General features: G+C 42.4%; 1 protein-coding gene across 1 annotated transcript; it reads right to left on the minus strand.

The window, feature by feature from the left end:
- Positions 1 to 356: 356 nt before the first annotated feature.
- LOC124612942 (keratin, type I cytoskeletal 10-like) lies at positions 357 to 10,382 on the minus strand. Its single transcript, XM_047141445.1, has 2 exons — positions 10,293 to 10,382; positions 357 to 771 (listed from the first exon to the last, which is right to left on the minus strand). Exons 1-2 carry the CDS (start codon positions 10,305 to 10,307, stop codon positions 538 to 540), a joined length of 249 nt encoding a protein of 82 aa, XP_046997401.1. The 5' UTR covers positions 10,308 to 10,382; the 3' UTR covers positions 357 to 537.
- Between the last annotated feature and the right edge of the window lie 7,446 nt (positions 10,383 to 17,828).

Below are 17,828 nucleotides of genomic sequence, written 5' to 3' on the forward strand. Positions count from 1 at the left end.
CGCATTCGCCGTGGCAGATGGATAACCGCCTTAAAACCATCCACAGACTGCCCGGCTCGCCGGACCTGACCTCGACACAAGTCTGCCGGGCGGATTCGTGGCGGGGACCAGAATCTCCTTCCCGCCCGGAAAACCGTGCGTATTTCTAATAATACTATAGCATACTACCACAACAGGATAAGATGGATTCATACTTCTGAATTGCTGAACACAGACATGTAAACACAGGATACCAATTCAGTGTTTGTGGACACTTCATCATAGGTTCAAAAACAGTACTCACGACTCCAGGTAACACAATGCATTCGGGTCATCTAGAGTACATTCAAAAGACGATTGAGGACAAATAAAACTGGTTAAACTAACAACTGAAGCTTTATTGTAGTACTGAAAAATTGATTTCGGTCATTATTACAGTGTATCCAAAATTCAAAGAAGGTTTTACGGATTGAAAGGAAAAGGGGACAGAGATAGATGTAGGAGCTGTGTGCTCATCTGGAGCCGTTGCAGGGGCCGTGATCGGAGTGAGACGTCAGCCTAGGCGTGGTGGTCGTGGCCGCTGCCGCCGCCGTGGTGTCCCGTGTGGTCGCCGCCGATGCCGCTGTGGCCGCCCCCGGTGCTGCCGCCATCGCTGCCGCCGCCCCCGCGGCTGGTGGCGCCGCCGCTGCTGCCTCCCTCACTGCCGCCGCCGGTGCTGTCGTCGCCCACGTGGCCCGGTTCGTGGTGACCCTGGACCAGGGCCAACACCACCAGCACGCCGGCCAGCACCACCTGGTGGACACCAAAGCAGACAACTCTCTCACTTCGCTGTCCAGACTCCTGAACCCTGATTTCCTAACTATCACCATTTTATACGGGAAATGTGATCGCAGTATGAACCACCATCGACTGCCTATTGGAACGATGAAAAAGAAAATTTGTGCCAGACCGCGAGTCGATCCCAGATTTCTCATTTTATGCGAACGGTCGCCCTCACTGCTTCGGCTGTCCGTGTACAATCGCGGCCAGACCCAAACTTCAGTATGTTGTCGTCCATGCGTCACAACCTGCATTCGTACGTTACGTATATTATTCTCCAGGAAGGACATATTTATTTAGAGACGGGGGCCTGGTATTGGCGAATAAATACAACAGAGTAGTGCCTGCGTTATTAAGAAGTACGATGCAATATTCCATCGGACATTGATATGATCACTTTGCAAGGGGTGAGTGAAGCAGACATAAACAAAATTTTCATCGGTCTTTAGAAAACTGAGACGATGTCGTGTTTAATTTTTTTTCGATCAACATTCGATTGTTCATATTTAATATCCCGTCAAGATATAGACAGAATTAAAAATGGTCGAAGCTGACCTCAAGGAAGACGAGTTTCGGTTCAAGTGAAAACTAGACAGGCCAGCCGGAGTGGCCGAGCGGTTCTAGGCGCTACAGTCTGGAACCGCGCGACCGCTACGTTCACAGGTTCGAATCCTGCCTCGGGCATGGATGTGTGTGATGTCCTTAGGTTAGTTAGTTTTAAGTAGTTCTAAGTTCTAGGGGACTGATCACCTCAGAAGTTAAGTCCCATAGTGCTCAGAACCATTTGAACCATTTGAAATATAGACACACGCGAGTTCATACTGATCCTACGTTTAGGCCGGCCGTTGTGACCGGGTGGTTCTAGGCGATTCAGTCCGGAACCGCGATGCTACTACTATCGCAGCTTCGAATCCTGCCTCGGCCATGGATGTGTGTGATGTCCTTAGGTTAGTTAGGTTTGAGTAGTTCTATGTCTAGAGGTTCAAAATGGCTCTGAGCACTATGGGACTTAACATCTGTGGTCATCAGTCCCCTAGAACTTAGAACTACTTAAACCTAACTAACCTAAGGACATCACACACATCCATGCCCGAGGCAGGATTCGAACCTGCGACCGTGGCAGTCGCGCGGTTCCGGACTGCGCGCCTAGAGTATGTCTAGAGGACTGATGACCTCAGATGTTAAGTCCCATAGCGCTCAGAACCATTTCAACCATTTTGTACCCTACGTTTATCTTAGAAAAAGAGACTGAACAAAAGCAAACCTACCAGCACAGTATTTCTAGATCTGGAGACAAGAAAGGGTTGACTGGAATACACATTTTGAAATTTTGAAGGAAGCAGGTGTAAAATACTGGGAGCCAAAAGTTCTGTGCAACTTCTAGAGATACCAGTCTGCATTTATAACAGTCGGAGGACTAAAGGGGAGAAATAGCCGTGAAAGGAATGAGTTATAAATTAATATTCAGTAAGAAGAAATAAAAAACTTTGCAGTTTGCGGGTGACATTGTAATTCAAAAGAGGTTATGAGGTGAAAGACAACAAAAGTAAAACAAAGATAATGGAATGCTGTGGAATTTGTAGTGTCACCGCCAGACACCACACTTGCTAGGTGGTAGCCTTTAAATCGCCCAGTTGTACAGCCGACTTTGCTAGCTCTGGTTCACTGACTACATACGCTCTCATTTGCAGAGACTACAGTTTAGCAAAGCCTTCAGCTACGTCATTTGCTAAGACCTAGCAAGGCGTATTATTCATTTACTATTCTGAACAGATAATATTGTGTATCATGTACCGTCCAGAGCGACGTTCATCATTTATGGATTAAAGTTAAGTATCAAACGAATTACGTCCGCTTTCTGAATTCTAATTCCTTGTCATGTTCCAGACCTCACGTCAGTATAGTTCTTCCCTCCTCACGCCAGCCTGCGTGAGCTAAAACGCGTTCATTTCGGCATCCTCTAGTAACACGGTGTTGGCTCTTCTGCCAACACAGTAGAATTAAATCAGGTGGTGGTGAGGACATTAGTTTATGGAATCAGATACTAAAAGTAGTGGACGAGTTTTGCCATTTTGGCAGTGAAGTAACTGACGATGCCAAAATAGAGAGGATATAAAATGCAGACTGGCAATAGCAAGAAAAACATATCTGCAAATGAGAAATTTGTTAACATTAAATATAAATTCAAATGTTACGAAGTCTGTCCTGAACTTTTTATTGTAATGTGGTACTACAGAAGACGTCACATCTAAAGTACTGTACAGTCATACATTGCGGGCGTGTGCTATTTTGGCTCCACCCGGCTTGTGTCGATACATTGACTGCAGCTATTTATGTAGCGCTTGTTGTTATGGAAGAGAGCTCAACTACCTCATATATCCTGAGCAACAACAAATGTAAGCGAAACACGTCGAAAAATAACTTTTATGAAAGATTATAAATCCCAGTGTTCGTGCTACTGTCAGCAACAGCGACAGCCATAAACTTCGCAGTTTTTGTTACGTCTGTGAGCTCAGACACTTAGTGTTGTAAGTAGTTCATTTATAATCCTCAGCAACAGTAACAGAAAAATGTAGCCTACGTTAACTATGAAACATCGTTCTTACAGGGAAGAGACAAAGTTTAAGAGTTAACAAAAAACTCTGAAGCGTATTATTTAACGAAATTTAAAAGAAACTAGCTCAACCAAACCATTTAGCACCACAGAAACCATGCTTCTGTGGCACCAGGGTTTATTTAAGAGCATAAATTAAAAGTTCTTCTCTTTTAAGAAACCTTATTACAGTAGTTTTGTAATCTCTAATTTATTGCTGTGACAGAATCGCAACTTTTTTGATAACTATGTAGTAATATTATTGTATTTTTGTCAAGGAATTTTTTCGGACTTAGAGTATTACATGGAACTTGAAAGGACGCTCTGGTGAGTCAAAATCTCATGCCCAGCTGCTTAATTGCGAGTTGCTGCACCTATGGAACGTAGCAGAACATCGAAACTAGCTCGATTCGGCAGGTCCTTGGCAGGTTTCCGGACGTGTGTGGAACCAGATGTCTAATTTGCGTGATTCCCGTAAATCACGGGCCGGTCGTTTGTGAGTGCGGAGCTGGTCCCCCTTAAGGTCCGAGATTTATTACGTCGGGTCCTAATCAAGCGAAATTGGTGACCAAGACGTAAATGTGAGTTCAGTGTTTCGCTCCTTGAGACCACTGGAAGACGGTTTTAGCCTTGTGACTTGGACGGTTATCCTGTGGGAAGACGTCGACAATGAAGGGCTGCAGGTGAACCGCAATAATGTTCACGGAGTCCAGAGCTGTCATGGTGCTTTCGATTTCTACCAGTGGTCCAAACAAAAGTCCAAGCGAATGTCCCTAATAGCACGATACAGCCCCCCGCTGGCTTGCGTCAGCGGTGCAACGCATGTTTGGAGCAGCCGTTCTCCTGATGACGACATATAAGGATACGACAATCGACCTAGTGCACCAAGAAACTTGATTCTCAGAGTAGGGGAAAAGCGTCCATTGATTTACGGTCCAATCGCGGTAACCTCATTCCCATTGCAATCGTAATTGACGACGACATGGAAACATGTAGCCATCATGTGTTGTGGAGACACATTTTCGACAATGTACGCTGAACGGTGTGCTCCGAAACGTGCGTACTCCAGCAATATTCCTCCTGAAGTGGTCTACGGAACCAGACGCAAATACTGGCTCCCTGTTGCACAGGGTGGGGTTTATTAACGTCCGCATACAGCAGACCAGCTTCGCCGTTCCCGGGGCGCTCATTTGCAGACGTTGGGCCTCAACAGTTTGAACTGTGTCAAATTCACTTGTGTCAGTATATTTATCCATTTTTGGTGCATACTGTCTCTAGAATGATTCCCGACCATCTCTGTTCCTGTTACATAACTTCCCTACTGCGGCAAGCGCGCACACTGCTACAAGGCAACATTCAACCACGCGCGGGCAATGGTTGGTATGTTGTGGATCATCGGTGTAATGAGCATGAAATGAATACTATTTCCCGACAAACGTATCATCCATACATGAAACATCCTTGACTGACAGGTGACACCACACACTTGCATTATTCTATAACTGTATAATTGAGAAGCTTACTGGACAAAAAATTAGTCAGCCCGCTGCGCACGCGCTGCGATCTCGTCAAGTCGTCAAACGCGCATCCGCTACCTCTGCGTGAGCGTAAGTCAGTAGTGATGCGTGAGACATTTACGTTACCAGCTCACATTGTGCGTACATATGGGTAAATTTAAGGACTTGACAGAACAACAAAAAGGAAAGCTGGTGTTGGTCGTGCTTATACAGTGTGTGATGTTGCTGGATTTGTTGGTTTTTCGCCGAGAACTATTCAACGTGTCCACAAGCAGTGGTGTCACACACATGACCACGAAATATGACGTCGGAATTGTGATCGAAAAAAGATCCTGTCTGAGACGGACGGGAGATGTGTTTCGTGGCTTGTTATCCAAAATCGCTTCCAAATCCGACAGGAATGGATGCAGGCAGTGAATGAAGGTCCACCCCAACTTGTTATCTAGAGAACATTGCGACGGGAGCTGCATGCAATAAACGGTTTGAGTCAATCACCGCGTAAGAACTCACTGCTCACTCCCATTTACCAACACAACAACAGCAAAGTTCGCTGGGATGGAAGAATATGTGACTGGTTTTCTGAACACTCCCCCACCCTATTAGATCTCGATTGGTCTGCAAAATCATCTGCCTATAGAAAATCTGTGGGTCATATTGGAAAAGTGGTTAAAACGTCGACACCACCGTCCCAGCCATCCTCAGCGAATGGCTTAACCTGGATTTGACGCAATTGCATAACATTGAGGACTCACTTCCTCACCAAATCGAGGCAGTCCAGCTGGGGATATACAACATATTAGGAGGTGCTTGTAATGATTTTTCTAGCGGTCACTAATTTTTTGTCCAGGGAGCTTATGTGAGTTATCTACAGATAACAATGTTTGACGCCAATATGGCACGTAGAACCTGCAGCTGGAACTGCTCATTCTAGTATAGAAACTTCCGCAAAAAAAAGCGACGATTAAAGAAATTCATGTCTTAAGAATCTGACCTCACATTATAACGGAACAGCTTTGCTCACGAATTTGTACTATTTAAATCTCTACATCTCTCTGTTCGTGATATCTCGTGGGTGAATTTAAAATTGTAACATGATTTATCTTAATGCATAAAAATTGCTCTTGCTGCATCTCTTATCAGAAAATCTGTGAAGTACGTCTCTCTTCCGACCAAAAAAAGTGCAGGCGTAATCGCAGCACTGTGGTGATATTCCAGTGGAATCACTCGGTAATTCGAGTGCATAACACGTCCTGTGTTAAAATACACGTGTCACGGGGAGACCAATACGATCGGACGGGTCATGTCACGCGATTGTAGGCAATCACGAACTGAAGACGGTGAAAAGGAGAGGGTTAGCAGGTGGCTATACGTTCGCTACATAGACTTTGTCACTTAAAGAAGGTCGTTAGACTACCGCAGGAAATAACCTGATCTGGCGGACGGATCGGCAGTTTGAATCTTGTCGTTGAAGCATTAGTACGACGATTCTCTATTACAACAGCTCATCTCGACTTTCGATTCGAGCTATTATTGTGTGTGTCACGCCAAAAATTATTTGGTCTTAGTTCATTGATTCTCATCCGAGCTCATGTTACTTGCAGTGGTAACGTTGTCGTCTCTACCGCGTCTTCGGCCATCGACATAGAGTTTATTTCTACTTCAAAAACTAGGTGCTTGGCGTAATGATCTGAGTAGTTTGTGTCAGGCCACGATACAAAATTATGTGTCAGTCTTCAGTTCTTTCTTTCGAAGTTTTCGTTTGACTGGTTTGAAGCCATCTCCCTCTTCTTCCCTACTCTCTTCATTTCCATTTACCTGTTAGACATAACATTCTCGACAATCTTCGGCACAAAGCGTAATCTACATTGGCGCCTGAACTCTACCGTTCTTTTCAGTACTACACTAAGTACTTATGAATGTCTTAATAAAAGTCTCAATAACATGCTCACTGACCTGGTTTCCTTCTGGATTTGTCATACTATTTTGATGCTCTACTCAATTCGTATTTTATTTCTCCAACTTCAGTAAAAAAGATATACAAATGAGCGATAATTTTTTAGAGTTTTTTAGCGTTTATTACTAACTTGAATTCGCGAAAGAGGTAGAGAAATACAAAAGGACCTTGCGCTGTTTTCCATGGGTTTGTTAAATCAGCACTAGAGCGTACAGAAATGCTCAAATAATCTCATGTGGAAGATGTGTACATACCTTTAAGAGTCAAGAATCAAATTAGTTCACGCATTATTTAGCATAGTGCTCCGTCGTTAACCCACCAACTTCAGATTTTACGGGATGTCAACTATTTTGCCAGAACGAGTACCCAAACATTAAAGAGAAGTCCGAAATTTCATTCACCATAGGATTTTTGTCCCTACGTTGTGATATTTAATTTTAACACATAGTGCATCAACATGTAGCCTATACTTAAAACTACTGATCTTAACAACAATGATAAACATTCCATTACCTAATCTGTCCACATCACAAAATTTTTCCTTTCGTAAAGTGCCTCATTTGGGGTGCCTCAGGTAAGCACATAAGGAAGTGTTCCTAAATGACAGTCTGTAGCTGAACTCAGGTTTCTTCTTTAAAATGTGGTTGGCCCGCCGTTATTGCTTGCATATTAATCACATTCTCGCCGTCCTATGTGCCCTTGGCTTTCATACCTTCCTTCGTGTTTGACGCAGTTTCAGTAGCTCCATAGCCTTAGTAAGATGAACCTGCTTGTTTCAGTCGAAAATATTTTTCGTATATCTGATAGTGATTATTACGTTTAAGAGCAGTATGGCGCCATTTGTTGTCCGAGCAGAGAGAAAATTTCCCTAGGTCTCTCATCTCCTGCGAAAACTGACCTAATGAACCGATGTTTAACTAAACACGCTAAAATATACCTTCACTGAAAGTGCGCATGACTGACCGTGGGGGACATAGGAGGCAATTTAGTTGTTACTGGGAGCAGTACATTAATGACAAGTATTTGGCCTCTGTTCAATAATTACCGATTTGTACGATTTGGTAGGTAGTTCCAGCACAAAATCTAAAGCGTAATGTAATTCATATAAAGAGATAAGAGGGGAAAACACTGCAGAGGCAGTAATACAGTGGAAGTTATACGAGAGTAAGTATGAAAATGTTATCCAACTACGGTATCCACTGCGCACATTAGTGTCTTCCAGTATCCTTGTAAAAATGTTGGTTACGCAAGTTCTGTTTACTTTATATATTCGCGTTACCCGGAAAGCAGTGAAAGTACCCACTCAGAAACCTTGAGAGCTGCATTCTAAGACCGTGTAACCTGTCATGTCAAGGGCAGAAGGTGCACGAGATTGCCTCGTCCGACATCTCGAACAGGAAATGCACGTAGCGTATGCCTGATATAGCAACATTCGTCGGAGTATAACGTTCTACCACGCTGAATGAGCCCTAACTTGTAGGTGCAGTTCACTGATACTTGTGGACAGTCTTTTGCTTGTTTGTCTTTATTTTCAGCAAAATTTACCAAAAAATTATTCTAAGTTTCTAAATTCACAGTCAACTTTCGTTTAGTGTCTCATGCATCTTACAACTTTCGTTTCGTGTCTCATGCATCTTAAGCAATTTGCTGTTGACGACGAAAAGTATAGCGACATAACTTGATATTTCTCGAACTTCATTTATTTCTAGCAGTGCCGCTCAGATGGTCTAGTGCTCTTAGGATGCCAGGTACGTCACATTATTTTTGAATTTTATGCCCAAGGATAACCATTGGCCTCAGGAAGAAATTCACCCTTTTCTGAAGAAGGGAAATAAAGGAACTAACAAAAATGTATTAGAATATATAGCGTCGTTTACTGGTTTTTAACTCAACTGTTCCGATTCCGGTAGAAGGTAAGATATAAAAACCGTGAACTGTGTCAAACTCTAAGAACAGTTTGATATATATCGTCGAAATGCCATAGGGAAATTAAAAGAAACGTATAAAAGAGCAATTAAATTCTGTGGCACCCTACATAAGCTGCGGTAAGTGTATAAGTGTATATAGGACTATAACAACCACAAAGACGTCATATCAGTCGGTTACTGCGTTCTATTTCTAACAAAGAAGATTAATATCTATTTCATAAGAGTTTTGCCTTTATCAGGTAACAGCGAATCGCATACAAAAGATCTAGAAAGAGGTTTAGAAACAGAGACTGGTTGGTAGTTTGTGATTCTGAAAATTTTCATCACAGAATTTCTTACTCTATCACAGCCACCGAACTTTTCAGAACATACAGAATACAGAAATTGGTTCTATTTAAGCGGTTTGTACATTCCTTAATTTTGACACGGGAAATCTACGTCAAAATATGAGATAACTGGTTGAATTTTGCATCCAGATGGGTTGGGATAGAAATTTTACGTAAGAAGTTTGTGAGCTTCGGGCTGCTGACGAAAGAAACATGGCACGAAAATGTAATAATTCTTGACATCTCCAGTCAGTTCCACGAGAAAGTGTACGCCGGTATTTGTAGGAAATAAAAGACAATATTATAAGTATACGTTTACATGAAAATACATGTTATTACTAATTGCGCAATTATCTAAAAGTTAATCCAATCGCCGCCATTATAGCTTGGCACCTTTTTGGAATGCTTTTCACGAGATTTACCGCGTATTCTCTCGGTATCTCCATATCATCCTGATTTTATATTACAGCTACTTCAAAGTATATATTGCCATCCTTTAAGCTTCATGTTAATGTACGACCAAACCTTTGCGATCGGATTTGCATCTGGAGACATTGCGCCAATCCACGTTGGGCACTGCATTGTCTTGTTTCCATGCTGCACAGAGAGGCCTGCGATGTTTCGGGTCATTACCCTCTTGAAGCACCAGTTTGCCTCGTTCGAACCAAATAACTTCTTATCGGACCACAGAAGGCATTTTTGATAAATACTGCCAATTTTTCAGGGTTTAAATTGGCTGTAAATAAGTGCAAATAGCCAAAACTACGTTTAGAGAAACGTCCCCAACCATGCACTTTTACTGGGTGTTTGACTGTTCGTTGAAGCAACCCTTCACGCTTCGTACACCAGGCTTTTGAAAGAGGAGACCAGGCCCTTTGGATGATGTACAAGAAACAATGTCTCGTGACGCTTCAGGTATTTTGCACTCGTTTTAAACTGCAACCGACAACACGAAACACTGTTGACCTATACACTGTGCAAAAGTGCATTAATTACAGATTCGATACTACTATCAGAGACGTCGCTGCTGACGTTACGTTTAAAATTATGGTGTACACTTTCTTGTGGAACTGACTGTAAGTTCAAGATACATTTCAAAGCTCAACTTTTAACTCTCATTTTGACTCATGAGAGGCATCGTGTAGTAGTTCGCAGTAGTGTTGCACGGACACTTACCAAGTACTTGTTCATGTCGGTAGTAGTCTGCTGTCACTTGCCTCTTGCACTGAAGCCAACTGTAGCAGTGAGCGGGCCTGCCGACCCTTTTATAGGAGGCAGGCGCTCGATGTTGGCCGGGAGGTATATGCAAGAAAGGAGGGGACGAACTTCCCAGCAGCCATAACATTCACAATTACGACCCATTGCACGTCGTGCACGCTATGGCGCTTCTCGGAAGGCGACCGTGAACAAGGAAATATGATCTCCAAGGGCATCTCTTGCCCCGCCCTTGAAGCGGGGAGTCCCCGGTCAAGCGCGATGTGTGTGTGTATGTCTTCTTAAGGTTAGGTTATGTCAGGCACTCCTCTAAAGCATCGAGGTTAAAGATGGAATTTAGGTCGTGGATGCATCAAATTCGATATAAAATACTTGTATAGGTAGCAGAAAGTGGTGCAATGTTCACGAAAAACGTCGTAAACTTTTACATGTTACTCATTAACGTAAGAAAAGTTATTCTGGTTCTGTTACTTATTTCCTTCACTAAAATCATGGATCAGAAACTAAGTTGTTTGCTTAAATTAAAAGGAAGATCAGCGTTGGTCGTAATATTGATGTTTTATTGATAGCAGAGTCGATTTTAGATCACATAGTGATCATCTTCGGTGCTTCTCAGTTTAGGTTATTGATAACTTGGTACCAATGTCTGAGTTTAATGTGTACAGCACCGAAGATGATCACTATGTGATCGAGAATCGATTCTGCTATCAGCTATGAACGCTGACCTGGTCGTTGTGCACACAGCATTCCATGGAGTGGCCAATCAATAAATTGTTTGCGTTACGGATAAGACCCATTGTAGGTCGGTTGGTTGGTTGGTTTGGGGAAGGAGACCAGACAACGAGGTCATCCGTCTCATCGGATTAGGGAAGGACGGGGAAGGAAGTCGGCTGTGCCCTTTGAAAGGAACCATCCCAGCATTTGCCTGGAGCGATTTAGGGAAATCACGGAAAACCTAAATCAGGATGGCCGGACGCGGGATTGAACCGTCGTCCTCCCGAATGCGAGTCCAGTGTCTAACCATTGCGTCACCTCGCTCGGTAGACCCAATATAGGTCAGACCATTAACCACGACGAATGCCGCACATACGGAACATGAGGAGAACTGTTGTCACGACAGATGCGCGACAAGAAGTGTACTGTGATAATGTTGTGAGAATTAGAAATCAGTGCAGTGAAGAATGAGATGTAGTGGAAAGAAGAAGATGAAATACAAAATGTGTAATCAAACGCAGTACACGGCAACAATGACAAAGCGAAGGGGAAACTTCTTTGCACATTTTCGCAGGAATGAGCACATTCTTCTATTTGTCTAAAATAAATTTAAAATTAGCACGGATTACATGAATAAGAAAGGAAGTAGAAGAAAAACAGGAAGAACAGTTTTAAGAATAAAATGCTAAATTTGTTAGGCTTTGGAGGATGAAAAGAGTAATAAATCAGGCAATATAAAGATGAAGGTGGACTAAAAAATAGGAGAGAACAGAGAAATAAGACGAACTGAAGATGGTACATGGCCCTGACTGTTTAACATGAAAACAAAAATCGAAGAGGGTATAACGATTACTTACTATGTGTGTAAGAAAATAAAGTCTTTTGCTCATTCAGACACTGGATTAAAGTAGTAAGTGACTCTGACTATTATTGTAAAAAGAAGCTACCTATTTCATTTCATATTATAGGATGTCTAGTGCTTTTCTACATCCGCTTTGGGACAAAAATCAATCGAAACGTCATAAAAATAGATTTTGCTATAAATAAAATGTTTGAGAATTAGTTTTACAAATTTTCTAGAATTGGAGAAATTTTTAACTAATTATAGCGAAGAAACGTTAGAATGGTTGGCTATAGTCTCACTTTATTTCGGCTAACATTTTTCTCTTATCTTGATCTTTGCGCTATTTAGAGGACAGCTGATTTCTGTCACACGCTTCATACTGCGGGTACCACTTTAGTGGTACAGCCGTCTCGTAGAGCGATGACTTCCGAAGTCTACGATTTGGTGTACAACTCAATGAGGTCGTGTAGTGAAGTTCAATCGTGGGATGTCTCAAACGTTGAAAGTCTCTTAGTTAAGTAAAGACTGTGAAAAATTACAGCTCTAGATAATATCTAGTTACAAGAAGACCAAAATACGAGGCAAAATAAAGGGAATACACTTAGCATACTGTTATTTACGTAGAATTGGTTTTAAAGCAACAGAAGTTTCGCAGATCATTTGATAAAGTGTAAAATCGCCAGAACAGACTAGTGAGAAGAAATAGATTGCAGTTTTTCGGTCGGTCGACCGCCTACGTTGATTCAATTGGTCGATAAAATTGGTTGTACTCAGACCGTACATGGACTGATATGAAAAATTCTTTCGTTGCTACATATACCTCGACTCACGCCAAAGGTTGGTTGGGTTTCGGGTTCCACTGAATATGCAGGAGGCTGTTACACGGATGGTAGGGGCTGTGTGGCTTGGACTGGGCGGTTTTTTAGGTTAGAGGGTCTCGGGAAAACACAAAAGGGCTTCAGTGACAAAGGATGCAGGCCGAACAAAGGAAGAACGTAGATACAGGAACCATCGGTATAACAGTCGTAAATTGTCGTTGCTGTGTTGTGAAAGTACCAGAGCTCCAAGCGCTAATAGAAAGCACTGATGCTCAAATCGTTATAGGCACTGAGAAAAGGCTAAAGCCAGAGATAAGGTCAGCCGAAGTTTTTGTGAAGAACCTATCGGCGTTCCGAAAGGATAGGCTAAACAAAGTTGGCGGTGCCGAGTTTGTTGCTGGTAGAAGTAGTTTATCTTATCGCGAAACTGAAGTAGATAGTTTCTGTGAGTTAGTATGGGCAGAGGTCATTGTTGGTAACCGGAATAAAATAATAATTGGATCCTCTTACCGACCTCCCCCCAATTCAGAAGATACAGTTGCTGCAAGGTTCAAATAAAACTTGAGTCTGATTTCAAACACGTACCCGATTCATACGATTATTGTTGGTGGTGACTTTAATTCACCCTCTATATGTTGGCAAAAAATACATGTTTAATTCCGGAGGTTCGCATAAAACATCATCCGAAATTGTGCTAAACACATTTTCTGAAAATTATTTGGAATAGTTAGTTCATGAGCCCACTGTTGTGAAAACACCCTTGACCTTTTATCAACCAATAATCCTGAGTTAATAACGAGCATCAAAACCGACACAGGGATTAGTGAACATAGGGTTGTCGTAGCGAAACTGAATGCTATAACCCCAAATTTTGGAATAGTTAGTTCATGAGCCCACTGTTGTGAAAACACCCTTGACCTTTTATCAACCAATAATCCTGAGTTAATAACGAGCATCAAAACCGACACAGGGATTAGTGAACATAGGGTTGTCGTAGCGAAACTGAATGCTATAACCCCAAATCCTCCAAATATGAACGAAAAATAGACCTATACAAAAAAGCGGATAAAAATTCACTTGACGCCTTCCTAAGAGACAATCTCCACTCCTTCCAAACTAACAGTAGACCAGATGTGGCTTAAATTCAAAGAAATAGAATCGGCAGCAATTGAGAGATTTTTACCAAATAAATTCACAAACTTCGGATCTGATCCTCTTTGTACACAAAACGTGTTAGAAGATCGACGATCTTTTACAGAAGCTCGAAATACAGCGCGGACTTCATTGCGAGATGCTTATAACAGTTTTCCAAAAAAAAAAAAAAAAAAAAAAAAAAAAAAAAAAAAAAAAAAAAAAAAAAAAAAAAAAACTTTGTCTCGGAACCTGGCATAGGATCCAATAGGATCCAAAGAGATTCTGATCGTATGTGAAGTGTGTTAGTGGCAAGAAACAGTGAAAACAGTGAATATCTTCTCTGCGCGATAGCAATGGAGATACTATCGAAAACATAGACACAGCCTTCCGAAATGCCTTCACAAAAGAAGACGAAGTAAATATTCCAGAATTCGAATCAAGAACAGCTGCCAACATGCGTAACGTAGAAGTAAATATGCTCGGAGTAGTGTAGTAACTTAAATCACATAATAAAAGAAAGTCTTCTGGTCCAGACTGTATAGCAATTAGGTTCCTTTCAGAGTATGCTGATGCATTAGCTCCATACCTAACAATCATATACAACCGTCCGCTCGACGAAAGATCCGTACCCAGAGACTGGAAAGCTGCACAGGTCACACCAATATTCAGGAAAGGTAGTAGGAGCAATACACATAATTACAGGCACATATCATTAACGTTGATAGTCAGCAGGATTTTGGAACATATATTGTGTTCGAACATTATGAATTACCTCGTGGAAAACCGTCTATTGATACATGGATTTAGAAAACATCGTTCTTCTGAAGCACAACTAGCTCTTTATTCGCATGAAGTGTTGAGTGCTATTGACAAGGGATTTCAGATCGATTCCGTATTTCTGGATTTCCGGAAGGCTTTTGACACTTTACCACATAAGCGGCTTGTAGTGAAATTGCGTGCTTATGGAATATCGTCTCAGTTATGTGAGTGGATTTGTGATTTCTTGTGAGAGAGGTCACAGGTCGTGGTAATTGCCGGAAAGTCATCGAGTAAAACAGAAGTGATTTCTGGCGTTCCCCAAGGTAGTGTTATAGGCCCTTTTCTGTTCCTTGTCTACATAAACGATTTGGGAGACAATCTGAGCAACCGTCTTAGGTTACTTGCAGATAACGCTCTAGTTTATCGACTAATGAAATCATCATAAAATCAAAACAAATTACAAAACGAACTAGAAAAGATAGTTGAATGGTGTGAAAATTGGCAGTTGACCCTAGATAACGAGAAGTGTCAGGTCTCCACATGAGCGCTAAGAGAAATCTATTAAACTTCGGTTACACGATAAATTAGCCAAATCTAAAGGCCATCTATTCAAATAATACCTATGAATTACAGTTACGAAGAAGTTAAATTGGAAGAAACACGCAGAAAATGTTGTGGGGAAAGCTAACCAAAGACTGCATTTTATTGGCAGGACACTTAGAAAATGTAACAGGCGTACTAAGAAGACTGCCTACACTACGCTTGTCCGTCCCCTTTTAGAATACTGCTGTGCGGTGTGAGATAGTTACCAGATGGGACTGACGGAGTACATCGAAAAAGTTCAAAGACGGGCAGCACGTTTTGTATTATCGCGAAATATAGAAGAGAGTGTCACTGAAATGATACAGGATTTTGGGTGGACATCATTAAAAGAAAGGTGTTTTTCGTTACCACGGAATCTTCTCACGAAATTCTGGTCACCAACTTTCTCCTCCGAATGCAAAAATATTTTGTTGACACCGACCTACGTAGGGAGAAACGATGACCACTATAAAATAAGGGAAATCAGAGCTCGTACGAAAAGATATAATTGCTCATTCTTTCCGCGATACACGTTACTGGAATAATAGAGAACTGTGAAGGAGGTTCGATGAACCCTCTGCCGGGCACTTAAATGTGATTTGCAGAGTATCCATGTAGATGTAGATGTAGATGAAAACTTCTGAACGACCTTCACCTCATATTCTTCAAATCTCCCTTCTGGTTTAAAAATCAATGCAAAATCTTAATATTACATTAAGAGACACAGCGACTACGTTTACTGACAGGCAGTTACTGACTTGACTCTATAGTACCACCGCGTCGTACCACAGTCCCGATTAAAATGTTTACTGTTAAGGTAAACGCTACAAACACCGAGTGGGTTGTCCACATTAAATTTACCGAGGACGCGTAGAGGTGAGGAGAAACAAAGAACCCCGGAAAGTAAGAGCAATTGCGGTGTTAGGTAACTGATTTGGCTCGGCATATGGTGGCGCAACTTCAGCGCATCATTTCCAAGAACCTGAGCCTACGAACGACGCAACTTGGTAACCTTTCGGGTACTTCCTCAAAGCTTGTAGAGCTGACCACCTTGAAAAGTTCTTCCCAGTCAATTATCCCCAGTCCGCTGAGAAGTGAGACGCGATTCAATTTCTAACTGGTGAAGAGTCCTATCATTAGAAACTGGAAACTCATGCTGAAACAAAGCGTCTTGTTCAGTTTGTAGGGTCGTGATTTTTCTGTTTACAGCATACTTGTGGATAACATGTTCGTGGTTCCATTTATATTTCCTCTTTCGGTCGGATTTTTCAGAAAAAAACAAAAAAGCAAAACGTGGTTAAATGTTCTATTAACGTAACAGCCATAACCACTTTGACTAAATTATTGAAAGCGAATAATTATGCCTCGGAATACAGTAAACCACATCAAAGTCGGTCAAGTTTCATTCTGAAACCTTTGACAGTGAGCAATGAGTCGTCTCCAGAATGCTCATTCGGTAATTAAATGATATATACATACATAAAACAAGTTTTTCATCACCTTGGTTCCGAGAGTTTGAACCTGTACAGAAAACTGGAATAGAGATCAACATAAACATCATTTCCGCCCTTTTCATTGCTCATGAAAACCACACATTGCATGTTGTACCACCATACAACGAGACCTTCGGAGGTGGTGGTCCAGATCGCTGTACACACCGGTACCTCTAATACCAAGTAGCATGACCTCTTGCACTGATGCATGCCTGTATTCGTCGTGGCATACTATCCACAAGTTCATCAAGGCATTTTTGGTCGTTATTGTCCCACTCCTTAACGGCGATTCGGCGTAGATCCCTTAGAGTGGTTGGTGGCTCACGTCGTCCATAAACAGCTCTTTTCAATCTATCCCAGGCATGTTCGATGGGGTTCATTTCTGGAGATCATGCTGGTCACTCTAGTCGAGCGCTGTCGTTATCCTGAAGGAAGACATTCGCAAGATGTGCACGATGGGGGCGCGAGATGGCATTCACGTTTCGTACAGCCGTTACAGCGCCTTGCATGACCACCAGCGGCGTACGTCGGCCCCACATAATACCACCCCAAAACAGCAGGGAACCTCCATCTTGTTGCACTCGCTGGACTGTGTGTCTAAGGCGTTCAGCCTGACCGGGTTGCCTCCAAACATGTCTGCGAAGAAGGTCTGCTTGAAGGCATATGCAACACTCATCGGTGAAGAGAACGTGATGCCAATCCTGAGCGGTCCATTCGGCATGTTGTTGGGCACATTTGTACCGCACTGCATGGTGTCGTGGTTGGAAATATGGACCTCGCCATGGGCGTTGGGAGTGAAGCTGCGCATCATGCAGCCTACTGCGCACAGTTTGAGTCGTATCACGACGACCTGTCGCTGTGCGATAAGCATTATGCAACATAGTGGCGTTGCTGTCAGGGTTCCTCCGAGACATAATCCGTAGGTAGCGGTCATCCACTGTAGCAGCAGCTCTTGGCGGCCTGAACGAGGCATGTCATCGACAGTTCCTGTCTCTGTGTATCTCCTCCATGTCCGAAGAACATCGCTTAGGTTCACTCTGAAACACCTGGACACTTCCCTTGTTGAGAGCCCTTCCTAGCACAAAGTAACAATACGGACGGTATCGAACCGCGGTATTGTCCGTCTAGGTATGGTTAACTATAGACAACACGA

The sequence above is a fragment of the Schistocerca americana genome, chromosome 4 (genome assembly GCF_021461395.2).
Source record: "Schistocerca americana isolate TAMUIC-IGC-003095 chromosome 4, iqSchAmer2.1, whole genome shotgun sequence".
Classification (NCBI taxonomy): domain Eukaryota; kingdom Metazoa; phylum Arthropoda; class Insecta; order Orthoptera; family Acrididae; genus Schistocerca; species Schistocerca americana.